This window comes from Histoplasma capsulatum, assembly GCF_000150115.1.
Source record: "Histoplasma capsulatum G186AR genomic scaffold supercont2.2, whole genome shotgun sequence".
In the NCBI taxonomy this organism is placed as follows: Eukaryota; Fungi; Ascomycota; class Eurotiomycetes; order Onygenales; family Ajellomycetaceae; genus Histoplasma; species Histoplasma capsulatum.
In genome coordinates, this window is record NW_025544802.1 from 1,195,993 (window position 1) to 1,218,939 (window position 22,947).

A 22,947-nucleotide genomic window follows, 5' to 3' on the forward strand; every position below is an offset into this window, starting at 1 on the left:
TCCTTTTTCCAAACGCTTGATAGCATGGAGTTCCCGGCGCCCGAAGATATCGCCGTATCATCAGCAAGAGCAACCGCATATATCCATGCACTGTTGGTTACATGTAAAAAAGCCAAAGCCCTCTCTTGTGTCCTGTTTGTCTGGGGATGAATCACAGCTGCAAAGGTGCTGCATGGGTGCCCAATGATTCCTTGGATGAATCCCGATGTTGCTGGGTGCAAAACACAGCATTGTGCCCGATGCTTCCATGGGCAAACAATCATGGCTTCATGGATCTGATCAGCGGCCTGAGACCTTGCGAAAATTTGTTTTGACTGAGTATTAAAGGAGCATCTTATGCGTACTCTACGGATGTTACCTTTGAATCATGTTCCCCCTGCGACCATTTGCTGTTCTCACCAAGAACATTTCTCCTCAGCTTTTGCCATTCATAGACAAGCTATGTCTGCTCCGCCCCGTCCAGTTCCTCATCCTCAGGCTATATTTTCTCTCTTGCCTTTAAACGAAAATGCGCACGCTGTCATTCAAAACCCATCCAACTATCATCTTCTTTCCAATCATATTGACGGGATGCACAAACAGCAAGTTGTGCTAAATGTTGGCTTCCAGATTGGCTCAGCCGCACGATATACGTTGGCGACTCTAGGGCGCAATGGCGACATCATCGTGGATGGGCCAAACATCTCCCGAATTCAATGCTCATTTGAAATTCTCCCAGAGTATGATGTCGTGATGCTTTACGATGAGTCAACATCTCAAACTACTAAGTTGTTTGGTGACGAAGCCACGCCGTTCAAGCCTGGATGCAAGCGTAGGGTCGTTATAGGCGAACGGTTCAACAATATCATCGGCATGGGCGGTACCGGCTGTGATCAAGTTCAATTTGAAGTTGTATGGCATCGGGCTAATTTCAAAGGGAAAGAAGAAGCAGATCATCGAATAGAAAGCCCTCTACAGGCACGAACGGTGGACAACGTACCTACGGTTGTACCCTCAGAAATCCCTACCCCAGACCAGTGGCCACCCATACAAAAACCGACAATTCGGCACAAAGCATTGTCTGTTCTTGGTGAGGGAAGCTTTGGCGTAGTTTATAAGGTTGTCGATGTCGACTCGGGAAAAACCATGGCAGCCAAAGCCATTTCGCAACCTCAAAATGGATTCCATGCCCAGCAAAAAGATCGATTGGAGCGAGAGATTTTTGCGCTCTCCCAAAGCTCTCACGTCAGTGAATCCTTCACATTCTGCTATTCATTCTTGCGTAGCTGATATCAACAGAAACATATCGTTGAATATATACACTGGTATGCCTCCCCGGACAAACTGTGGATATTCACCGCTTTGAAAGCAGGAGGAGTCGATAATTTAATCGATAATCAATACTTTGATAGAAATTCCACTGAAATAAATGAGCTTCTTGATCAGATGCTCCAGGCGCTTGATTATCTCACCTACAACGGGGTTATCCATCGGGATGTTAAGCCAGCCAACATCCTTTACACACCACTTGAGTCTGCTGGATCTCGCTTTCTATATCAACTCACGGATTTTGGATTATGCAATTCCATTGATGCTGCTAGATCAATCGTTGGGTCGCCTATGTATCAGGCCCCGGAGATACAATCTCAGGCAGGGGCCAGGCAAACATGCAAAGTAGACATATGGTCTCTCTTCGTCACAGTGGCATTCGCGCTAAATGTGAACCAATACAGGAGCAGAATGCTCAACTTACCCGCTGAATGCGTTGAGGTTGCTTTGCAGGCCGCAAGGGCCCCTGAGTTGCAAACGATCCAAGACATGGCTGAAATAGACCCCTCTAAGCGTCCGTCCGCAGCACAGATGCTTGTAAAATGTTACAACGGACAGGGTCTTACAACGCCACGTAACGAGATCCCTATTTATCCTGAGGACACTTTCTCCATGGGCTTCCCCACAGGTTTCCCGAGCCCACAGCCGCCGTCTTGTCTGGCATATGCCTCACCTCCTGCCGTGCTCAACGCACATGGGATGGGTACTGATACTCATAATGGACTCCAAGTTCCCCAACGGCAAATTGGAGCGCCTAATCGAACCACAAGCGTGTTGCGCGCTCGAAGCCGGCCCCTCCCGCCAACCGATAGTAAACGAGGCCCAACGCAGCACGGATTCCCATCATGTTTGCTCGGAGACGGTGAAAGCCCTGTACATCCCGGCTAATGATTTATGACTCCGATAATTCGATCACCGCATTTTCCCCCTCCCCACCTTTTCTCCCTTTGGACCCCGAACCCTCCCCTCTTCAACGAAAATGAATGGACCCAGCTAGCCATCCCCTTCCTCCCTTTCTCCGCCACAATCGACGACCAGTCGACATTCACAAAAGAAGTCTAAGGTTGTTCGGGCCGTTTTACCAACGCCGTTGCCAGTAATATGCACGGAACCGACTGGCAACTGCCAAAGCACAAGGCAGGGGATGGGAAGAAGCCGGCGGACTTGTGAGCTGTTAAACAGGAAATCAGTAATCAAGCCACGATGTTCTCCGCCCGCCCCCCCGCCCCAACCTTTTCTTTTGACACACTGAATTCCAATGAAGACTTTGTATACATGTACTGTACATATATATACCTCAAACTTTTTGCCGTAATTAATGGCTCTTGGGATGATGGTTGACAACAACTGCCAGCAGAATGTTGGAAGATGAGCAATGTGGCAGAGGTTGGTTCAGACGCCTCGTGTTGTTCCGATGTTGAAGGACCATAAAATTCCGAAGCAGGTGGCGCAGGGAGAAAAAAGGGGTGGAGAGCATGTGAGGGTGAGTGTGCGAAGAACACAGCTTTGTGGCCGTCTGCTGGTGCGTGAACTTATTTCGGTTGTTAAATTTTTCTCTGCTACGGACATGTCTTTCCGGATTCTGAGACTGGGGGTGCTGAGAAACGAAGAAATTCTTCAAGATCTTCTAACATAATACATTGAAATTATTGGCCGTAGGCTTCCTATTGCTGACTGGCGCTTCGCACATATATGCCTCAGCTGTCAGCGTGCTAATACAACCACTTAGATGTCCAACAGGTTTTAGCCCGGATTGCCTTTTTTTTTTGAACCTTCCACTGCTTATCTGAGGTATCCAATGTCTCGCGAGCTGCTACCCTGATCAGAAGAAGGACCTAAAACAGCTTTAATTGCGGAAAAAGATATTAAAAATTGACTGAAAGTGGGGAGAGTGCCTCCTAGAACTTGAGCTACCATGACGGTGAATACCCCTGCTAGCAATGATGACACTGAATTTGAATCTACACCTATCCCTGGGCCACCAGGCGCAACGACCGATAATACCTTGAGACAGATGATGATGACAGAATATATGAGAAGGCTGGGTGAGCAGAGAACAAGGCAGGATGAATGGATTGAGATGCGCATGCAGAAGCCACTTAACCTTTGATTTTGGATAAATCCAACGTCCAAGGCCCCAACGGTAACTACGCCTGCCTGGTGACAAGGCCGGCAGGGCTGAGCTTATCTGACGCAAAGAACAGATCATGGATAGGCCTTTTTCAGATTGATGTGGCTCGTGCACTGGCAGCACAGTTCGTGACGGTGATTTAGTATATGCATTCACAGGGCCATGTTCATGGAGACTTTCATCGCGGAAACATCCTTTTCCAGTCCCAATTCAACTTCGATAAGTTATCCACTAAGGAGCTATACGACCTGTATGAGGAACCGGGACTTGAACTAGTCGATCATAGGATAGCCAAATGCCTCTGCCAGGGTCCCAAATCATGCCATCCTACCTATCTGGCTTGGGGAATCAAGTGAAAAGGTTACGCTCTCAGAAGCCAGGATCGTTCTTGCAGATTTTGGCGAGACATTTTCTCCAACACGAGAGAAGAGATTTAAGTCTCATACATCACTTCTAATTAAGACCCCTCGAAGCTCGATCTGAGCCGACAATGCCGCTCACTTTCTCATCTGATATCTGCGCGCTTGCATGTACCATCTGGGATATCATAAGCCAGTATTCGAAGGCTTCCTTACAAACGAAGACGACATGACATGACTTGCCAGTAAATCGCAGCACTCGGCCCACCCCCGACTGAGTGGTGGGGAAAATGAGAGGGCCGTGGGAACCACTTCACCGACGACGGCCACCCAAATAACCGAGCTACATCCCAGCATGGGCCGTTAGAAGATGCCTTCTAATTAAATATCCAGCAACGGCAGAATGAGGAGGATGTTGCCACTCGAACAGAGTGATCGAGATGCCCTCTTGGCCATGTTGCGTCCGATGCTTTCTTTCAGCCCTGAGAATCGTTCATCTGCTCAGCAGGTTCTTGAATCGGAATGGATGGTGAGATGGGCTATTCCTGAGTATGAGAAGATCCGAAGTTCAGAGGAAAGCCTGTAGTAGTCGCAAATTTTTTTTTTTTTTTTTTTTTTTTTTAGAATTGCTTCCCCCTGACGAATCGTGGTCGCGAGCCCACTCTGGGTTCCGGCACTGAAGAAACCAGACCACGACGAAGAAAAGGGGGAAGTAAGAGGGTTTACGAAACACTGGAGACATTTTGAGCCTCCCGATTACCGTGCTGCATATCTCCCTCCAGCTGAGGTTCTCTGGGTCTTCTAACTTAGTTAAGTGCTCTTATCAGATCGGCAATTTTATTATTTTAGTGGTTGAGATCCGTTCGATTTGTCAAGCTCACTTTGTGACGCGTGAGCACACTCTCAGCGACGCCACGCAAGTCCAAGATAAAGGTCTCATTGCAGCCTCAGTGTCCACAAAAATAGAAACATTTAGGACTTTCTCAAGAGCCCGGAAAAATCATTAAAAAAAGGATGGCCGGAACAGGATTGGCCTCGGAGGCCCAGAGACAGAAAGGTAGAGAGGTTTTTAAACCGAAAATCTCCAAAAGGGCAAAGATATTGATGCTGAGTGTAATGCTATGCGGCTACTCGGCACATGGAGAGGCTGAGATGAAAAGAGCTCCGTTTGGGAGATAGCTACCACCCAGATTAATATACACCAAGCATGGCGAAGAACGGTAAGAAGCTTGAGATCAAGGCTGTTACCGAGATTGGGTAACAGCAATCCATGCCCAATGAGGGATTATACACAGGCCAGCGTAGGCAATCATGAGGTGTTATTGATGATCACAACTTCTGGCCAATGTTTATCTGAGAAAGCTCTGTGGGGTTAATTAGACATGTTAATAATACATTTGACCTTGGTTCATGCGGCAAGCATCAGTTATCTCTGCTCTGATATCGCATATCTTGACAGCAGTATTCATTGGCTCTTGAGTATCCCCCCTCAAAAACTATTCAGACGGGACTCTCTTCCACACGTATCCCATCTACATCGGTCAGAGTCTCTTTGTCGCCTTCGGGCGTCACGTTCGGATCTGTTTTGGTGGATATCTGGTGTTGCCTCCTCTTTCCTCTTATTTCCCAATCCTACATCATATCATCCCGGAAGTCCCCATCCACACTGCTATCACTGCTATCACCGGCCTCTGTGAGATTGCCATCATCCGCCGCACTTCCTACTGCTGATCTCTTCCTTGGAGTTGCATTCTTTGAATCCTCACCGCCATAACTATTCTTAAGCTCCGCACCACTGAGAAACTCTGCCTTTCGTTCCATCCTGGTACCTTCTGCATCAGATGATACATGAAGTCGAATTATGTGACGCGAGTCACCACTGTTGATAAAGGGTTTGACATGGAGGAGTACGGTCCAAGCGAACCGAGCGAAGATATATGGAGGGGAATGGGTTTTGAGACACTGGACACGGGTATTATGATATGTGGGCCAATATTCAGATGCACGACTTGAAAATATATGTGTAACATATTGAGGAGAGGAGGTTGTTGTAGTAGCGACTTCAGTCCCAGTAACTTTTGGAACGATGGCAAACCATCGATTGTCAAAGCACTTGTGGATATCAGATCTCAGTGGAACAAGATTGAATGGCCCATCAATATCACCTAAATCCTCTCCATATAGATTCATTCCATTCCTTGTGTACCAGGTGGCCTCTTCCTTTGGAATGAGGTGGGCCTCCTCAAGACAGATTGAAAAATTGGTAACAGCACAGCGGCCCATGGCAGGAGGGAATTCAATGGGAACCTGAGACCAGGGATGTGGGATGCGAGCATGAGGGAACTCCCAGTCCCGAAAGCTTGGTACAACAGGGTATTGGCCTGGTGGTAAAAATGAGTTTGTGGAAGCAGAAATTAAGATAGGGGGAAACATGGGCATACTGGGGCCATCTCCAACAATAAAATAATATATCCTATCAGTGAGAATGCCATCAGGGGGCACATTCGCACGCTGCCGGCCGTCTTTATCCAAAGTAAAATGGCCAGTGTTAAAGGCATTGTTAGCAATTATCTGGCATGCAACGAGGGCTGTTCGATGATGTATGCCAAAGAGGGATGTGGTGGCAGGATCGACGCGCGGGAGAACCAGTAATGTGTTCCTTGGTTCCCGGTATCCCGGATGGCAGAAACGTATCTTTTCTCGAAGTACCAAGTGGGCAGAATCGGTCTGGGGGGTATCAAAACGCTGTGGATCTTGAGTGGCCATTGCTTCGACTCTATTTCTTCAACCTGGTTGGCTACCCTTAAGCAGTAATCAAACGAGGATCAGTTAAAAAGGAGCGCGGCGGAACTGATGGAGGGAGAGCAGTATTACGGAGTACTCCGTGCCGCAGCCCTGTGATAAGTGAATGATGCAACGCGACACAAAGTGTGAGTTAGCAGTCCGAGAAATGACATAAACATGGAGTCTCTAGGTTGTTCCTGGGGTCGTGATGTTCTGGATCTTGTCATTCCTATTTCCTATCAGGAAGTCAAGACCACCGTGGTTGGTGGGATTCTGGTGGTTGCTGCTATGTTTGCTTGAGCCCGAACCTGAGGATGACATCATAATGGCCGAGGTGAGCGCTATCCCGGACGAGGCTAACCCTGAGTTGAAGCGTCCAACAAAAATTGAAACTCTATTCTACCAAGTCAGTGCTGAATGTCATTCAAATGATCTGAGCAAACTATAATTTGAGGTTAAGCATCGATCTACCCTGTCTGTGGCCATTGGTTAGGGACAACAACCCCCTAGCATCATGGCCGCATTCTTGGGGGAAACATCCCCTATCCATGAGATGGCATTGCGAGTGAGATGCCAACACTGAGGGTGGGTCAATGAGAGCTACTTTCAATTGTGAGCGCTGCCGGTGTCATTTTGGGCACCTGGCCCATCACCTCGCTCAAAAATGTGTCCTCCACACTTTTAACCATGGAAAGGAGCTAAATGGGATATGAGTGTGACACTTGGGGAGGCTCTGCTGCAGGCTACGAGAATGCAATGGAGGAGCTAACTTCCTCTAGTAGTGCAGGCGACAGCTGATTGATTGCACGTCGCGCCGGAAGTGCCTCGTTGATATCCTCCCATTTCATCCGTCCTAGCCCTCCCCCGCGAAGAGTGGAGAATTCCGCTAACTAGCAGGCAATCCTTCATAGGGAAGTTTCCACTGTCCCTATTTCGAGATGCGGTAGTCACCCAAAGATTAGTGTGCTTTTTTTTTCCCCATCTTCGGCATATTTTTCTCGGTAGTCATATCTCATGGCAACGCCGCCGATTCCAACGCTGAATCTTAGTGAGTCATGCTCTCGATTCCGGTGCAAGGCATTTCACGCGCATTTGTAAGCTTTGCTGAACGGCCTATTTAATAATTCTGTTATGGAAGTTAGTTGGGTTCGCAAAGTCCATCTCTATATCCACACCATCAAGAATCGTAGAGGTCATGGGAATCTGGTCTTCGCTCGTGGGCCCACCGCTCCTGCATCTTCTAATTTTTATCACCCACCAATCGTAAACAGTGCCATATCCCTCAATCTGCATCGAGCCGATCATTAGTATGGGTCACTTTTAATTGTATATAAAGCCTGACGTCCTCCCACCTTGTACTCATCACTCCATCTTCCTAATGGTACCTGACGTCCAGAACGATAATTCCCACGCACGCGAAGTTCCAACAAAGAATTCAAAATGGCTCTCAGAAGGAGGATGATCTGCTCACTTCAGCATTCAAGCATATTTACCTAAAATCACTCATACAACTCATCGCGCAACTTAGCCAACCCCGGCTCCGACCCGCAATGCCCGTTACGGTCAATGCCGATCGGACATGGCCGGATTCCGGTTCTCCATCTTTTTCTGCCATCGTACAAGTGATAGACATGATATTTTTGATCTGTCTGAACCAGTCAGCTTGAGGAGCTCGTTCGATCATGGGGCTCCATGTCCATTGAGGATTATTTGTGACGGAGCAGGCAGTTGCTGATCATCGACGTTTACTTACGCCGATGTATTTATGGAGGAACTGTTGGAAAATTCCTTTTTGTTGCGTCGTTGTCAAGAGCGCTGCATTTCAGTGACAGCTTGGACCTGGCTGAGAATTGCTGTATCCAGACTGGTGAGCTTATTTGTTGTCAAGAACACGATCCCTTCGAAGTATCCCGGCTTTCAGAAAAGCTCTGGATTAGAGAAAGACATCAGCCTCATTCAGAAGTAGTAGAGCCTTCCAGTGGCTTGCTGTTTCGAAGGCTTGATAAAGTTGAAGGTTCAAAACCTCGGCCTCAGAGGATATCTGCGATGTGAGCATGATCTGTGACAGGGCATTATTCATTGTTAACATACTGAATCGAGAGGGGCTCTTGAAGCCTTCCAATAAGACTTCTGCCGTCAGAGTCTTGCTCTTTCTGAAAGGGCCGTTAGAGAGTAGACTAGCTTGTATAACAATTATCAAGAAGGCTCTAGGAATATACGACAGAAGCGTGGTGAGCATACATCCCTTGTTTTTGTGATAAAGTCGTTGAATCGAGTATCCAGATATCTCCAAGGTCGTTATTGTATCTTTCACCTTTGCAGGGAGCACTTGGCAATCAAAGGCTGCTGGTGACCAATCATTTGTTCTAATATTGTCAATTGCAAATTCGCCTGCATGAGTCAGTTATAGTATTCCCTATAAGAGCTGTAGTGTGATATCTTACCCAGAACTTGTTTCTGAGGCTGAATTCTAACACTGTTGAAGAGCAAATAAGGAGATCATTATCTACCAGTAACTATTAGTTCATTGGGAGACTCCTCAGTGTGCTCAACCTACCCTCTCAAGCCATCAGACACTGTACAACCAAACATGTCAGCAACAGCAATAGTTGTAAACTCTGAGACTACTCATAGTTCCAGATGAAAGCTGTCTCAAAATCAAATTTTCTAACCGCGGCAAATGCCGGGCATCAACATTATGGATAGAGTTTACCCCTTTTCAACCTTCTTTAGAACTTCACAATCCTGCATGAGAAGAATATACTGGTTAGTAGTTAGTTACAATGTCATAGAGATGTATGTAAGCTTATGCTAAGCACAATATTTTCCAGAAGTGTTCACAACAGTTGATGTTCTCATTACTATTAGATGAAGACCTGCTCTGTATGCCGTAGTTGAACGCAGTTAGTTTTCTCAGCACCCATGGATCCATGAATGTTCAACTCGCATACCGAGCTAGCCTACTACATTAGTGAAGCCCCAGCTTTCCCTCTTTGGGCCTGTCAGCAGTGGCGCCAGACGACACTAGTTCCTTTGGGCTCTAGCGTTGTTTCACACCCGCTCCGTGATCTGATGTGCCCCTGGCTCAATGCGCGGCACAGCCAATCACAAACCCCGTCCTGCTCTCTGTGGCCGGCTGCCGGTTGGTTGAGACTCGCTTGGCGTTCCGCGTACCTGCAACATCACAACCGTCCCCTTTGACGCTGGTCTCCTTGCCTCACCTTCGCTTTCTCTCTCTCTCGCTCTCGCTCTCGCTCCCCCTCTTTGTCCTTATCGCGTCCTCTCTTCCCCCGGTGGTGGGGTCTGTCGCTCATTCATTCATCCTGCCAGATTCCCTGGCTGTTGTTGTCCACTTCACTCCTTCATGGGCGAGATACAACGCATTCTGTCGAAATAAAGTAGATCAATTCAGTCAATCTATTCATTCCTTTATCCCGGACTTAAAATTTGCTACAGACGATCACTCACTATTTCATGCCCTCTTCCCCACCAACAATGCCCTCCTTCCTGCTTTTAGCGACTTTGTTCGCCTCTCTTCTCTCCACTGCCATAGCGCAAACATGGACAGCCTGCAATCCCCTCGAAAAGGATGACTGTCCTCGGAACCCAGCCTTGGGCACATCATACCAAGCCAACTTCACAGATACCCTTAATGAAGTCATCTGGAACATCACTAACGGTCAACTCGACTACATCGATGGCGTCGGCACCAGTTTCTCCATCAAAGAAAGACTCCAATCTCCAACTATCCAATCGCACTTCTACATCTTCTTTGGCCGCGTGGAGGTCATCATGAAAGCCGCCTTTGGCAGGGGCGTGGTCAGCAGCATTGTGCTCCAGTCGGAGGACCTCGATGAGATCGACTGGGAATGGGTGGGCAGCGATACCACTCATGTCCAGACAAACTATTTCGGAAAAGGTAATAGGACTCTAGGCGATCGTGGTGGGGTCCATGAGATGGATGCGCCCATGGACAAGTTTCATAATTACACCGTCGACTGGACTGCAGAGCGATTTCAGTGGTGGATCGATGATACCTTGCTCCGCACGGTGACTTACGACGAGGCCCTGGGTGGGAAGAATTACCCGCAAACCCCCATGACCGTCCGGATGGGTATCTGGCCCGCCGGCGACAAGAAGAACGAAAAGGGAACAATTGAGTGGGCTGGTGGTGAGATCGATTACAGCAAAGTTCCATATTTCATGACGGTGAAGCATGTCAGGGTCGAAGACTACTCGAGTGGCAAGGAGTACGAGTACACTGACAGATCGGGTTCCTGGCAAAGTATCAAGGTCATCAAGTACGTTTGGACCTCACCTCCAAAATTACATGGATATCCCCCCCTTCTCCACCAAACGGTAAATATGAAAAACAGAAACTCATTATGTAACTAACGCCTCAACAGCGGCACTTCCTACCTCGCCGAGGAAGCCCACAAACCACCTCCAAAGTCCCTCTCGCAAAAATGGCGCGAGCTCCCACAGGGTGCAAAGATTGCCGTCTATTCCTCCGCGGGAGGAGTCGCCCTCGTCGGCCTTCTCGTCCTCCTGTTCTGTTGCGTCAAGCAACGGAGAGCAGGCCGTAGGGAATTTGCTCTCCAGGAAAGCAAATTCACGACGGAGCAAAACGATATGATCACGATGCAGACGCAGTGGAAGAAGAAACATTATCAGGAAATTCGATGATGATATTTTTTCTTCCTCTTCTACTTCTCTGGGTGTGGAGGTGGCCTTTTTCTGCTTTCCACTTGATAATTTCTATTTATTTCTTGTCATATTTTTCCCTCACTTCTGGGGCGTCTTGTGATTATTGATCTACACTCCACATAGAACAAACGCTGGCCAGGCACACATGGATTGGGACAATGAATATAGGAAAGAAAAAGGGAAGAGCGCAAATCTCAGCTGGGCCATCCTTGTGTTCTTTTCCCCCTTTCGCCGTTTCCTTCTCCCCTTCATAATTCGCAATCTGTCTACTTGGCTGGTAGGGCAGGCCCTGGCTAGTAAACTGGTTGCAAAAAAATCGTGGCCCCTCTTTTCCTTCCTTCTAGATCCATTGTAGCATGCAGTGTCAGCGAAAATTCTTTTTCTTCTCTCTCGGCTTCTTACCTCATATGTATCATCAACTTCAAATCACAACGTCTCCGATACCCCCTTCCTAACCCAGATCCCCCCGGTCGACATCCATTTAATCCTCGCCCCCATCTTGCCTCCCGCCTCTCCCTAGTCTTCTCCGTTTTTTCTATTTTTCTATTTTTCTATTTTCTATTTTTCTATTTGTCCGCCCAAACCTCTTCTCATGTATATGATAAATGTTATCTTTTTTTGATTGTTTATTTGTCTTCTAGCTAGCCGGCACTAACCTCGTTCGTTATTCTTCTTCCTCAAGGATATGCTACCTTCTCTTTCTTTTGCTCTTTTCTCCGCTCTTTTCTCCTCCTATCGCCCGAGCCCACTCTCGAGTACCTGACATCAGAGATATTGACGGGTCCCTTCGTTGATATATATATATATACATAAGTACGATGAGGGGGAGGGTATGTAAAAAAAATAAAAAAATATTTCTGGGAGTGATTTATACGAGGAGTTTTAATAGGAATGTAAACCAGATACGTATGTATGTCAGGCAAAACAGTTCCGTACTTGTGATGTTACTGTACAGCACATCTATCTACATGACGTGCGCTTATGATATTTGTATTGGGGGTTCATAAAATAGTTATGTGAGGCAGGGTGATTGTTTGTCAGTGTGCTATATACATATATACATACGCTATATATTTTTAAATGTAAGTTTGGTATGAAAGCTAAGTAACTGACAACTGATCAGGCCCAGGTTCAAGCCAGTCAGCCCACATTGGAAGGCGAAAACTATTCCGTTCCCCAATTGTGCTATGAACAGAGTTCTCATCCTCCTTTTTTTTATCAAAGATCCCCCCACGCCCCCCAATTCCCTACCTCCTGAAGAGGACAAAGGGGGAGAGAAGGGAACAGTCAGAAAAGAGTTTCTTTTCTTTTCTTTTTGATGGGGGTGGAAGGTTGGTTGACTACACCTATCTAACAGCCGCAGCACTTTATATCTAGGTAGGCATGTGGGTGAGCGTTATTTTTTAATTCACCAACCCAGATGACGGATCGGGTTCTGGATCAAGCATCAAGGTCCACCACTACATATTCCCTCTGATGAATCGATGATGAAAGTCGATATTCGGTCAAAACGAGTGAAGAACATAGATTAACTTGCCTCCTCTATTTGAAAAGCATAAAGCAATCCTTCATTGGTGAAATTGGAGAAGCTTTCAGCGTAGGAGCCTCGATGAATGGTGGAACTCATAATTTCTCAACCCGTAGCTCCTTAGTTCAAGAGTAACTCAGCCATTTCGGTCCTCGAGCGCACCTGAGCTGTTCGATGTGTCAGGGGACGTTTGAGAAACGCTGCAGGGTAGATCGCCACTGCGCCATTGCCAACCGCGCATGGGCCTTGGTACAGTACCTTGACATCACCGGCGATCGACTGATGGATGGGAGGACTCCTGCAAATCAACCAGGACCCCTCAGCCTTGCCCTTCAAAGGATATGATGCCGAATAAGGAAGTTTACAAAACCACCCAACCAGTCCATGTCAATTGGCCCTGTGGGTATCTGAACAAATATCGCAAACAAGTATGTATGTACAGTACAAGGGTCCTTCACGAGGGGGGCTTTGCACCGCTTGGCCCGACACAGTGCTTCAGTTTGCGGGGTTAAAGAGATGCGAACACGATTGATGCCATCAGACGCCGGACTGGATGCGCGTTTTGGAAAGACACAGCTCTTGTTCTTCCGAAGTCACCATACCGCTGCACATTTCTTTGGTGAATTTTGATACGGACCCAGGCTCAGCAGAACGAATATCGGCATACCACCCTCTAAAATAATAACAATACTAGTGCTAACATCACAGCGGTCAATCCTGGACGACAGGTATTCGATCTACGAGATGGACCTCGGCAAAACGAAACATCCAAGTGCACTTTGTGGAGATCTTCACGTAACTTTCATCCTGCCACACTTCGAGAAAATGATATTTCAACAATCCTCACAAATCAGGAGTCTAGACATACTCTCACACAATTACAATGAAGAAAATTTTCGTAGGACATGCTTGCCAAGATGGAAGATGCATCAATGATCTCCTATCAAAACTGAAATGAGATTTCTCGATCTGGGCCGAGGATGTCCGATTTCTGTCCTAACGACCCCATGAACAAAGGCTCAAAACTTCATGGTTCATCTCCATCTCGTCTCTACCCAACAAATTAACCTTTGAAACGCCGTCCAAGCTTGCTTAGTTCCATGCGAATTTTCCAACAAGATGAACCCTCCAGCTATCTTCTCTGAAGCCTCTAAGCGTCATAAAAAGAAATAAATAGAACAGAACACGAGAGGGCCAAGAGCCTGGTCTCCACAGTTGGTTGTGCTGCAGGTTTTTAAGGTCCGCTCGTGTGACCAGGATCTCAATATGACATGGTTTAGCGCCGGGGGGAACCCGGCCAAGAAACCTTCCCGCCAATGAAATAGAGCGGGTGGGTTAAGTCAGAAACTTCCCCGAACCAGTCTGCAATCCCCCTACAAACACGAGAAAATTCATGCTCCTGTATGCATGGACGTTGTGGCTGAAGAACGTTTTGTATACAGGAAGGCAATGTCACTGCTTGGCCCGAAGAGGAAGGTTGTGGATGGCTGGCTGCCCATTCTTGGAGTGATTTGCTGATACGATTGGCAAGGCTAGTGCTTCAGAATCCATGAGGAATAAGCGAAATGGAAACAACAAACTTGCCTTTGATTTCTTCCAGTTCCCACGCAGTAGCTGGCAAAACAGTGCACTGCATCTGTTCCTGGTCACTTGCATTTCTCGTTCACACCCACTCAGGCAATGTTGGAAATTCTAAAATTAACTGTTCGTGTTTTAGCCTTCCATTTCGCTTTGAAGGATCGGTTCGTTGAGTGATCATCTTGTTTTGCGGTGAACTAAACCAAAAAACAATTATCAGCTCAACCCAACCCCGATCCGTGCTGCTTCCCGCGTTTAGCCTTTGAAACTCGGCCACCATGCTTCCCCCTTTTGTTGTCCTCTCGTCAGAAGGAAGTCGTCCAAAACAGAACCGACATACAATTTGATGGGCATCGGGCCCTGATATCCAATGATATAAGTGGAGTACTTCCATGACTCGTGTAGCTGTTTCATCTTAGACATGAGATGAGAGAATTGAGGTTAAAATATGCTTATTCACATGGCTGAAACGGAAGGCCGTTTAGCGTTTCCGAGCTGCTTTGCTGGGACCGTCGTATCCCATCTCAGTTGAGTTCACTTGGCCTTGCATCTGATCAAGAAAGAAAGCTGTGTTTCTGTAGCTTCTCGTATCATCATGGTCGTGGTGTGAAGGTGATTCAAGCAGCACCCTTGTGATGTTGGACACAGAGCCTTTCCAACCCAGCCCCATCCGGAGTTGGAATTCGAGAGTTCCATGGTATATACGAGCACTGCATAGATGCTGAGGCAACCTGTCAAACCGGCATATTGAGGGGCGACGAGGCTGAGGCGATCCTTCATCCTCTAAAATCTACCAAGTTAGCGTTGCTCAATTGGCAGGGGATTCTGAACATAAAAGCACTGCTGAAGCCGCCTCTATTGTGGTGTATTTCCATCTTTAGCATCTCTAACTAGAACATCAAAACACCAGGAATCAGAAATAGATATTTCATTTTGCATATTCTTTTCTTTGCGATTTTTATCGTTTCCATCTCTCCCATTGAGATTGCATTTTTCTTGCCTTCCATTGAATCCCTCTCGCCAAAATGGGGCTTGAGAGCAGCCTTCCCGAGCCGCGACATGGCATCTTCGGCCAACAATCCTCCAATAAAAAGCTATTAATGCTGATCCGCTTCGCCATATTCGCCCTAATCCTCTGTTACCACCAGTCATTTATCCAGCCAGCTGAAGCCATTAAATTCGTCAGCCGAAAGGAATGGGGAGCGAAGCCTCCGAAGTCGTCGATGTCACCAGTGGGCCATCCTAAGGGTGTGAAAATCCATTACACAGGCGGGTACATGCCCGAAGGGGCCCACTCCAAATGTGCAGGAAAGTTGAGAGCCGTTCAGAACGAACACCTGAACCATCCGACAGAAGGCTATAGCGATATTGCATACACTCTTGCCGTCTGCCAGCACGGTTACGTCTTCGAGGCTCGCGGCGTAAAATGGCGTACCGGTGCCAACGGCAATGCGCAACTGAATAGAGATCATCAATCGGTTCTCGGATTAGTTGGCTCCGATGGTGACACCCAACCCTCAAACCAAATGATCCAGGGTATCAAGGATGCCGTTACGTACTTGCGCCAGAAGGGATGCGGGAACGAAGTCAAAGGCCACCGTGATGGATACTCGACCGCGTGTCCTGGAGGTCCGCTCTACAAACTCCTCCAGGATGGCAAGCTCAATCCTTCTGGAGGCGGGGGTGATAGTCAGCCCAAGCCCAAGCCCAAGCCCAAGAAGCCGGGTAAGAAGCCCAGCAGCAAATTAGTCAAGTTCCCCGGCGCGTCGTGGTTCCATCGGAAGCCGAAGAGTAGCATCATCACTGCGATGGGTAAACGACTTGTCGCGGAGGGCTGCAGTGTATACAAGCAAGGACCAGGACCGCAGTGGACTGGCGCAGATCGTGCGTCGTACAGGAAGTGGCAGCAGAAGCTAGGATTCAGCGGCAAGGACGCTGATGGGTGGCCCGGAAAGACCAGCTGGGACAAGCTGAAGGTTCAAGTGTAAGCAGGTGGTGGATACTATATTCGCACAAGTTGCTTGGGAGCAGCTTGGGTTGGGAAGGTTTCAATTTTATTAATTTTTTGCATATTTCGCACATATTTTGTTCTTCTCTATCTCGTTGTCACTCCCTAATTTCCCCCATTCCAGCAGCGTTCGCTTTTCCTCCTACGTATAATACCTATGTTGCATATAGTATTTCATTCATGTATTCTACGAATAATCCATTATTCCCACTTCAATGGTTGTTAGCAATGCCGTCATCACCTATAGAGTGTTCTCTTCTGAACTTCATTTTTTCAATTTCTTGCCGGAATGCTAGTAACTAGCTACCAGATGCATTGTAATTTCAGCCCCTTTTTCATGAAACTCGGATAGCAGATAACAATATTATACCAAGCAGTAAGTCATAACAGGGGGAAAGGATGATAGCTCATGCAAACAGCATCTCCTTTGACTTGATAAACTGGACCAGGGAAAGATACCGAGTGCAGTTTTAAGCTAAAGTTGAACGAGGGCTCAAAAATCGAAAACCATGCTGACGGTTTGTCTTGGGCTTTCCAGCCGAAAAATTTGAACCCATTCAACTTTAACAAATTTAACCTGGGGGATTCCAAAAATATTTTGAACATTCGATTAACTTTAAACATATCACGTGTTTTCGTGTTTCGACCCCGCGACGGTCCAACGTCAAGAATCAATCCCAAACAAAGAAAGACAAAACTCCTCCCAAGATAAAACAAGTCCTATTTCACACAAGCCAATAACTATTTCCGATCAATACCGAAACCTCAGCAATTGGCGTCCGTGGATAAAAACGGTATCGAAATATCCAAATCGAGTAATGTCCCTCCCGACCCCGCGCCTCCTCCCTGAGCATTTGCATGCCTTTCTCCCAGGCCCCAACATCTCAGGACCGAGCACAATCCGCATCCTAGGAACAGTAACCGCACTGCGTGGCGAACATGCGACCATTAATTGCGGCAACCACGGGGATGTCACGTTAATTTTGAACCGCGAGGCGCATTTACAGTTAGGCAGGATGGTGGACGTTGTGGGGAAAGTTACGCAGTTGGATGGGGTAAGCACTGAAACGGAGTTGGAGTGAAGCTTTGCTGATTGGTGTATTTTGCGAAGGGCCTTGCTGTAAGGGTTTTGAATGCAGTGGATTGTGGTGATCCAAAGGAGATTGGTAGGTTTTTCTTCCCTCTTTTTTTTAGCATGTTGACTGCCGGAGGAAAAGAGAGCACAAATAGAAAGGCTAAGTTGTAACCACCTTCTCGCTCAATGCAGACTACAAAATCTACGAACAAGTCGTCGAAGTTACACATCGGGTTAAAGAAATCTTCTATTAAAGCAATCGGAATATGAGTGAATGCCCTCACAAAATAAAATTTTCATTTTGATACCCGCATTATGCATGCACGACCCACCAGTTTCTGTATTTCCTATGAAGACAACAATTTCAGCGAGATGATGGGGTGAGAAAGTAGATGGATGATCATTCCGCAATTCACTTCCGTGACAATGTAGTCATGATCCATTTTCGTTCACGGGAAACTGGAAAATTTATGGTTGGGCATGTAGTAATGAAATCAAGGACGTTGACGGAAAGAAGGATTTATTTTCGCTTCTACCCTATAACCATATACACATAGAATTTGGGAGCGGGTGTCGGTTCCAGTTGAATTGTCTCTCCGGTTTCTTTGGCACAGGCATCGCTTTCGCTAGGTCTCTCTTTGCATGGAGTTTCCCTTGGTTGGCCATTTCCTATCATATAACATTTTATGCGGTTCTCTTGATTTGCCTTTGTTGGAGATTGGTGGAAAAGACAGACGCTGAATGAATACATGCGTGATGAATTATTCTTGTTTCATGAGCTGATAATTTACTCTCGGAATAAAGTAATTCAACCACATAGTCGTGGAATTAATCTGCCCCTCACCCCTTTCGCTCATGCCTTCCACCAACACACATATATTATTTACAGCACAAAACAAACATACTAATGATTGTGGAGACTTTTGTGTGTTTAATCTCATCCCTAGGTGTTATCCAACGGAATCATAACGCGAAAAAAATCGATCGTAAACATTTTCGTAAAAAGTGGTTGGAAAGTCGAACGCGGCACTAATAATGAAGGAATTCGAATTCAAAGAGCCAAATGCTGGCCTGACACGAGTCATGTACTCGGAAAGAACGGGGTATTTTCAACATGCATACGTGCAAAACAACAAACAATGATAGAAAAAACGACGTTACATCACCCTTCTCAAATAACATCAGAAGTTAAACAATTAGCCACATGTATCCATCTAGCTAGCTTCCTGTGTGTTTGATGCACCGGAATCATTAACAGGAGTCTTGTCATTGGTTTCTTGCAAAATAGCACACGCGACAGCAGCCTCATTGTTTTCTGCACAATCATTCCCTTTAGGCTGCGCATTTAATATATCTGAACCTGCCATGGACATATCAAAAATATTCGAACCATCAACAGCAGTAGATTGGTCATCTAGGTTTCCATGGAAATTTAAGTTTGGGTCAAGCAGTAGGCTTCTCAAAACTGGATCGTCGGGGTCAATATGCAATAAGTCGGACTCTGGCAGTGCCGATGTATGGCCCCCGGTTAACTGCTGGCTTGATGAGATGGCGCGGTTGCCCTGTTCCTGACCTGCAGCAGCAGCACCCATAGACTCTGCAGTCCTTGGAGAAATGCTAGTTTCAGCAGCCCAGTCCGCCCAGTTGCCGCCGGTTTCATAATCCGGTGGAACGAACGGGTAAAACGAGTCGGTTTGGGTGACAGAGTCTTCGTCTGAGTCAAAGATATCCAAAACAAGGCCTCCGATGGATTCAAAACTCCGCAGCCCTGGACTTTTCTGTAGTGCACTAATGTCATCTTTAAAAAGATTGTTTATCCGATAAGCGCGGGGGGTTAGCCTTGATCCCTCCTGGCCTGCACGTTCAAGTTCTTCGGCAATCAATTTCGAGGGCGAGGGATTCACAACTCCTTTCTTAGAACCGTCCGTTGAGTTGCCCGAATTCACATTTGGATTAATATTTTTAGTTGGTGTTAAAATAACACCTCTATTTTTATTTTGTTTCGGCGTAGGGCTACCTGGGAATGGTAATGGATCATTTTCAGTGTCGCTGCACACAAAAAGCGCATCAAGGCCATCGTTCACTCGTGCGGTAGCGCCTTCTCTGGTAGGGGTCAGTTTCGATTGCTTGGACGCAACCCGCGGGCTTCTTCGTATCACATTGATCGATGCATCAGTAAGGGTCTTCATGGTGTCCCCATCCTTGGACGGAGGGAATAGAGACCTGCGAACGGGTTTAGGTGTAAGATTCGCCTCCATAAAGGGCAGAGTTCGGCCTTCCATGTTGCGAGCTGGGCTAGATTGAATTGCACGATGTAAAGCCTTTCTTGCATCTTCCTCCCGCCATCGATTTTCGCGTTTATGGGCAGACTTGGGCGGCTCTTCGCTATTCGCCCGCCGGCTGATAGACCGACATAGGGATGGCGCATCTGCAGCATTAGCTGCAGGCGTACCGTTCCCATTCTCGGCAGGAGTGGTTGCTTCTTCACCGGCTGGCGAAGAGGCGTCTGTGGGTCCAGGAGATGATTCGCTTCGCTTTGAAGCTAGGGCTTTGCTACGAGAGGATCTCGTCGAAGTGCCAGTAGGGGGTTTGGTTCTTCTCGTTTGTCGTTTCCCCTTATCCTTTGGGGGTTGTTTGTTCCATTTATTTTCCGGACGCATTGTTTTGAATTTATGGAGCCATAAGCCACATGCTATGTATCGTTAGCTAAGTTCTTGAAAAAAAAAAAAAAAACAGCCAAAAGAACATTTTTTTTATACTCACGGTTGCATAGTAAGAGTTGAACAAAATCCTTATCGTGATCTGCCAACGACTTTTTAAATTGCTTGAAAGCTATGACAGTTTTCCCATCCGAAGCAAATTCCTCTGGACGCCAGAAGAGCATGGAAGGATCATCTTCGTAGGAATCTGCATCTTGAGCGCTGCCTTGGATAACTTTCGACCAAGCTCGTCTCCAGGTAGGTGTTTCAATTGCCCCACAATTTTCACAATAGGGTGGAACAGTACCTTGACGTATGCATTGCTCCAGTCGTGCTTGAACTTGTTTGGTTCTTCTGGCCCCTGCTCCGCTTCGTACTTTTACGTCATCCGTAGCTATTGGAGCAGGGGTAGTAGCGGTCGGAAAGTCACTCATTGGGCCATTCCATGGCTGGGTTTGTTGCTGCGAGGTTTGTGCAGGGTGCACAGGGTCGCTAGCGGGAATTGCCTGGCGGCTGAGTCTTTCTGCTTCGCTCTGGGAGATGGGAGCAGGGGCAAGAGGTTTCGAATTTTGCCTAATGCTAGCACGCGAAGAAGGACGGGACCCAGTTAGTCTTCTCGGTGGGGGTGGTAAGGCGGGAGGTGGCTCATTGGTGGTGGCATCAACTACACTGTCACTCATCGGAAAACTGCTGTTTTGGTTTGTACGCATCTGGGAAATGTTATGAGATGGCAAATTTAAGTTTTCCTTCTCAGGGTTGGCCTGTGTCTCCCTCACTTGGCCAGTGGAGGTATCCTGTTCATCGAGGGTGATACCAATGCAATTATCGTCGAGAATTGAATCCAAATTACTGCTCATAAAACCCGAGTCGTGATCAGGAAGAGGCGGAAGAAGGGGACTAGATGTTTGAGGATACATGTTTTCCATTACTGGAGGAGATGATGGCATATTGAAAGGCGTATCGATGGCATTTCCATATCGAACATCTTCAGGCGACGTGACAGCAGCCTCGGGAGGGTGAGCATATGGTGAGGTATACGGGGCTTGGCTGGCACTGGATGACTCACGGCGAAGATTGCTGAGTGGTGGGCGGATGGGACGAGTGGCACCAGTGGCAACCCTGGGAATGGGAGTTGGTGGGCGGACAGGGTCGTCGTTAGATGCCTGAGCTCGAGCAGCCGCTGGGTTCATGGCCATGGGACGGTGGATGCGTACGGATGCGGCGGTACTTGCTGCAACACGAAGGGAGCCAGGCTGCCTTTCTATGTTCATGTGAGCTTTGTCAAGAAAATCCGCCCTTAACAATTTAGCCCTCTTGGGCGCGGGGGCCTCATTTACTTCGTCACCACTCCCATATCCAGAGAAAGTTGAATCTCGCCGACCCATATAAGGAGGTGCCCGTCGACGAGAGTCCGTATCATAGCCAGATGCCCGTGACAATGGACGAAATGCATCCCCAGAAGGTCTCTTTTGATGTTGGCTATCGGTCCTTGTTAGGCCAGGAGTAGAAGTTCGACTTGGTGTAGCGCGAGTTGAATGAGCAGGAGATTCGGCACGAACAGGTTCTGTAGTGGCAATATTCGAAAAGTCTCTTGGAGTTGAGCCTTCGCTCAGCATCTGGTGGAGTCGATCAATTCCGGATCTGTCCACTGGCGACAGCCCATTGTCTGAAGGAGGCGGGGCAGAACCGGAGCCACCTGAGGCTAGGAGGCCAGGATTGGATTGAACAAAGTTTGCCCAAGATTGAGCATCAAACTCTTGTGGAATTGCATGGCTCGACTCCCGATACTTATGCATGCTGTTCAGGTATTCGTTCTGGTAGATTGTTGGGACAGGGACGAGTCGCAGTTTGACTTCGAGGGTTTCTTGTCCTCCCTTCGAGAAAAGGCCAAAAACATTCTTGCAAACACGCCCAGTAACCATCGTTTTCGACTGATGTGCCGGAGCATCAGGAGTCGGTGAGGCAGAAGCCAACACCCATGAGAGCATTCCCTGCCCAACCAACGGCGTCTCGTACTCAGAATAATCGTATGCGTAAATCGTATAATCTCGACCAAGCCTAGCAACTAACTCCGGGCTGTAGAAAATCGAGACAATTTCCATTAGCCCTTGACCTGGATAAGTGGGTTATTGCTCCATACCTAGCAGAAACAATAGCCTGTATACACGTCTTCAGCTCAATGACCCCGACCTGGGTCTCCTCATCTATATAAGCTGTTTGGATGTCGATGAGGTGGGGCCATCGAGCCAGACAATTTGTTTTGTTCTCGCTGTCGAATGTGTAAAGGACCTTGACTATATAATGAATTTTTGGTTAGACATGAATACCCGTCGATGGAGAGAAGAATAGCCATGGTAAACATACGTCTCATCTGGCGGACCGAGATCCCATCTTCGGACGCCATATCAAACGGCAGTGAGCTGAGGCCAGAAACTACAAACTTGCAGACTAAGAAAGTGGTGCTGCAGCTTCTAATAACGTTTGCTTTTGTGTCGGTGGTTGGGGATCCACCGCCCAGTCAACACGAAAACTGCAACTGCCGTCACGTCACGTCGTGTTCGGAAATGTTGAGAAGCAGGAAGTAGTTGACGCGATTTAGTTATTAGTACAGGATGGTAGTATCGATGATAACAGAGACAGCAGTGCCCATGCAGTGAACACCGAGGGAGGAGGGAATGTTTGTTAAAATGATTTAAGGTGAATTGGAAGCTCTGATTGAGCAAAACAGAGCCGCGTTGGGAAGTGCGGGATATGAACTGGGGGAGCTTAA

General features: G+C 47.4%; 8 protein-coding genes across 8 annotated transcripts; 5 read left to right on the forward strand and 3 right to left on the reverse strand.

Annotated features, from left to right (window-relative positions):
• Positions 1 to 441: 441 nt before the first annotated feature.
• On the forward strand, positions 442 to 2,196 carry HCBG_01626 (STE family protein kinase; the record flags this gene model as incomplete). The annotated part of the gene is made up of 2 exons (XM_045428675.1): positions 442 to 1,224; positions 1,426 to 2,196. 2 exons carry the CDS (start codon positions 442 to 444, stop codon positions 2,194 to 2,196), a joined length of 1,554 nt encoding a protein of 517 aa, XP_045290461.1.
• A 1,027-nt stretch (positions 2,197 to 3,223) lies between these two features.
• HCBG_01627 (protein kinase) lies at positions 3,224 to 4,805 on the forward strand (the record flags this gene model as incomplete). Its single annotated transcript, XM_045428676.1, has 5 exons — positions 3,224 to 3,353; positions 3,443 to 3,573; positions 3,598 to 3,791; positions 4,192 to 4,327; positions 4,626 to 4,805. 5 exons carry the CDS (start codon positions 3,224 to 3,226, stop codon positions 4,803 to 4,805), a joined length of 771 nt encoding a protein of 256 aa, XP_045290462.1.
• Positions 4,806 to 5,107: 302 nt separating this feature from the next.
• On the reverse strand, positions 5,108 to 6,783 carry HCBG_01628 (uncharacterized protein; the record flags this gene model as incomplete). The annotated part of the gene is made up of 3 exons (XM_045428677.1): positions 5,108 to 5,162; positions 5,435 to 6,179; positions 6,240 to 6,783. The coding sequence occupies 3 exons, from the start codon at positions 6,562 to 6,564 to the stop codon at positions 5,108 to 5,110; spliced, it is 1,125 nt and encodes a 374-aa protein (XP_045290463.1).
• Positions 6,784 to 8,515: 1,732 nt separating this feature from the next.
• HCBG_01629 (uncharacterized protein) lies at positions 8,516 to 9,174 on the reverse strand (the record flags this gene model as incomplete). The annotated part of the gene is made up of 3 exons (XM_045428678.1): positions 8,516 to 8,973; positions 9,027 to 9,058; positions 9,140 to 9,174. The coding sequence occupies 3 exons, from the start codon at positions 9,172 to 9,174 to the stop codon at positions 8,516 to 8,518; spliced, it is 525 nt and encodes a 174-aa protein (XP_045290464.1).
• A 903-nt stretch (positions 9,175 to 10,077) lies between these two features.
• HCBG_01630 (extracellular cell wall glucanase Crf1) lies at positions 10,078 to 11,678 on the forward strand (the record flags this gene model as incomplete). Its single annotated transcript, XM_045428679.1, has 2 exons — positions 10,078 to 10,883; positions 10,989 to 11,678. The coding sequence occupies 2 exons, from the start codon at positions 10,078 to 10,080 to the stop codon at positions 11,266 to 11,268; spliced, it is 1,086 nt and encodes a 361-aa protein (XP_045290465.1).
• Positions 11,679 to 15,420: 3,742 nt separating this feature from the next.
• HCBG_01631 (N-acetylmuramoyl-L-alanine amidase) lies at positions 15,421 to 16,383 on the forward strand (the record flags this gene model as incomplete). The annotated part of the gene is made up of 1 exon (XM_045428680.1): positions 15,421 to 16,383. The coding sequence occupies one exon, from the start codon at positions 15,421 to 15,423 to the stop codon at positions 16,381 to 16,383; it is 963 nt and encodes a 320-aa protein (XP_045290466.1).
• A 699-nt stretch (positions 16,384 to 17,082) lies between these two features.
• HCBG_01632 (uncharacterized protein) lies at positions 17,083 to 18,010 on the forward strand (the record flags this gene model as incomplete). Its single annotated transcript, XM_045428681.1, has 3 exons — positions 17,083 to 17,458; positions 17,515 to 17,569; positions 17,671 to 18,010. 3 exons carry the CDS (start codon positions 17,222 to 17,224, stop codon positions 17,730 to 17,732), a joined length of 354 nt encoding a protein of 117 aa, XP_045290467.1.
• A 499-nt stretch (positions 18,011 to 18,509) lies between these two features.
• HCBG_01633 (uncharacterized protein) lies at positions 18,510 to 22,581 on the reverse strand (the record flags this gene model as incomplete). The annotated part of the gene is made up of 4 exons (XM_045428682.1): positions 18,510 to 20,170; positions 20,242 to 22,253; positions 22,318 to 22,471; positions 22,542 to 22,581. The coding sequence occupies 4 exons, from the start codon at positions 22,579 to 22,581 to the stop codon at positions 18,693 to 18,695; spliced, it is 3,684 nt and encodes a 1,227-aa protein (XP_045290468.1).
• Between the last annotated feature and the right edge of the window lie 366 nt (positions 22,582 to 22,947).